The sequence below is a fragment of the Palaemon carinicauda genome, chromosome 44 (genome assembly GCF_036898095.1).
Source record: "Palaemon carinicauda isolate YSFRI2023 chromosome 44, ASM3689809v2, whole genome shotgun sequence".
NCBI classification, from domain to species: domain Eukaryota; kingdom Metazoa; phylum Arthropoda; class Malacostraca; order Decapoda; family Palaemonidae; genus Palaemon; species Palaemon carinicauda.
This window is the reverse complement of record NC_090768.1, coordinates 27027748-27030209: the sequence shown is the minus strand read 5'-3', so window position 1 is coordinate 27030209 and position 2462 is coordinate 27027748. Positions and strand designations below refer to the sequence as shown.

Here is a 2462-nt window from a genome sequence, read left to right as displayed (position 1 = left end):
TTAAATTGGCCTGATATAAGAAAAGGAAGTTGACAATGTCCAAAAAAGAATTTGGCTTTTATTTTTGGTTTTGCTCTCAAATGCACTTCTTAACAAATAGATATACATTCAGTATTGTCGTTCGCAGAAGTCTCCTTAAGAGTAGAGGAGGTTTTGTGTGTGTGAAAAGATTTTATAAAAGAATATGATGGAATAACTTATGTTCTAATACAGGGAAAAAGTAGTAAACATTAGAAATAAAAATTACAGACCACATTTCTTTTATGTAATCAGTCCTTACTTAACAGACTAAATACGGAGTACACTAATGAATAAACCGAAAATTTCCTTTTACATGGTACTGTACTATACAAAAGAAAAAAAAAAAAAACTAAACTTAAAATTATGGCAGTGGATAATCTCTGTACTTGGAATTGGATGGATTCAGTCATATTTACACAGCGAATACTAGTACCTTTAAGAATTAAATGAAAAACGTTTGAAAAAATAGATGATTTAATCCTTAGGCCTACCTACAAAATTTATATAACCAGATAGTTTTTGCTTTTTAATTCACAAAATATAAATTCTAATATTTACCTACGCTATTTTATACAATCTTCAATCTTATTTCAGATAGTTTTTGCTTTTTAATTCACAAAATATAAATTCTAATATTTACCTACGCTATTTTATACAATCTTCAATCTAATTCATCGTCAAAGCACATGCTCAATGTTATCGGTTGAAAGTAACTGAATTACTGAATCCAGAGGAAATAGTGACCAGCTTACGAAGGGTGTCTGTTCAAGTCACTTGTGTCCGAGTCTGCATCACCGGAAGCACTCGAGCACGAACCGGGAGAGAGATTACGTTCGTGGATTTTGATGTGTTTTCCGAGGTGATCGGATCTGGAAAATCTCTTGCTGCACTGTGGACACACGTAATTCTTCTCGCCGGTGTGGATCTTCAAGTGCCTTTGCAGTTCGTCGGTCCTAGTGAAAGCCTTACAACAGTAGACCCAAGTGCAGACGTAGGGCTTGATACCAGCGTGCCATCTCAGGTGGGCCTTCAGATGAGAGGTTTTCCAGTAGAGTTTGTTGCATCCAGGAATGTGACAGATGTGCTGCCTCTTCTTCTTACCCGATGAATCGTTCAGGCATCTTGGACATCGACAGCGTTGAGATCTCCGAACTGTGATGATATCACAGTCCTTGCTGATGAAGTCGACGTCCACCTGGTCCGTTTGCTGGGAAGAAGAAGAGGCCGGGATTTGGTTTATATTATTATAGCCTTTAGCTCCTTGTCCTGTTCCCGCCGAAGAACCAGCAATTATTTGGTAACTAGGAGTAAAATGCGATAGGTAAGGATAGTTCTGGTGGTGAGTGCTATTCATAAAAGAGCCGGTGTTGGATCGCAGCCAATTAGTTTCAATTGTGTTCATGAAAGGCTTCATTTCTGCCATCGGGCCAGGCGAGAGCCCGCCGAGATGATGAAGAGAAGCACTGCCGCAATGGGGTGTAAATGATGCATGTGAAAAATCGGCTGGGTAATTCCAGGATGTATTTGCGTACTGGACGTTGTTCATGTAACTAGCTGATGCGTTGTTGTTCATATGGTATCCGTATGCGCTGTCTAAACTTGAATTGTATCTCTGAAGATCTCCAATGGCATTTGAGCAATTGTAGGTGGGTGCCTGTCGAAGAAGAAAACACACGTCAACACAATAATTATAAAAAGGCATTGCAATTTGTTCCAAACTGAAACTTAGCATTAGCATCAAAGTCTAATAAGAGCAATTTTTTTTAAAAGGAGATTAACAAATATTAAAACACTGTTTAAAGAGTATTTGATAAACATAACTTTCCATTAAGAAACTTAACATAACTGCATCTCCCTCTACGCCTATTGACGCAAAAGGTCTCAAGCAAACATATAATTTAAATGCAGAAATATATATATATATATATATATATATATATATATATATATATATATATATATGAATATATATATATATATATATATATATATATGAATATATATATATATATATATATATATATATATATATATGAATATATATATATATATATATATATATATATATATATAAATATATATATATATATATATGAATATATATATATATATATGAATATATATATATATATATATATATATATATATGAATATATATATATATATATATATATATATATGAATATATATATATATATATATATATATATGAATATATATATATATATATATATATATATATATATATATATGAATATAAATATATATATATATATATATATATATATGAATATAAATATGTATATATATATGAATATGTAAGATATATATATATGAATATAATTATATAAACTATAGATATATATTTATAAATATATCAATATATAAATATAATATATATGTATATATCAATATATATATATATATATATATATATATAT

At 30.4% G+C, this 2462-nt stretch overlaps 1 protein-coding gene across 1 annotated transcript in view; it reads right to left on the bottom strand.

Moving 5' to 3' along the window:
• Positions 1-380: 380 nt before the first annotated feature.
• Positions 381-2462, bottom strand: part of LOC137634150 (transcription factor Sp5-like) — a 6735-nt gene continuing 4653 nt past the window's right edge. Inside the window, exon 2 of the mRNA XM_068366396.1 lies at positions 381-1675. Within this exon, the coding sequence (XP_068222497.1) occupies positions 770-1675 (906 nt within the window). The 3' untranslated portion in view covers positions 381-769. The remainder of the gene's footprint in view (positions 1676-2462) is intronic.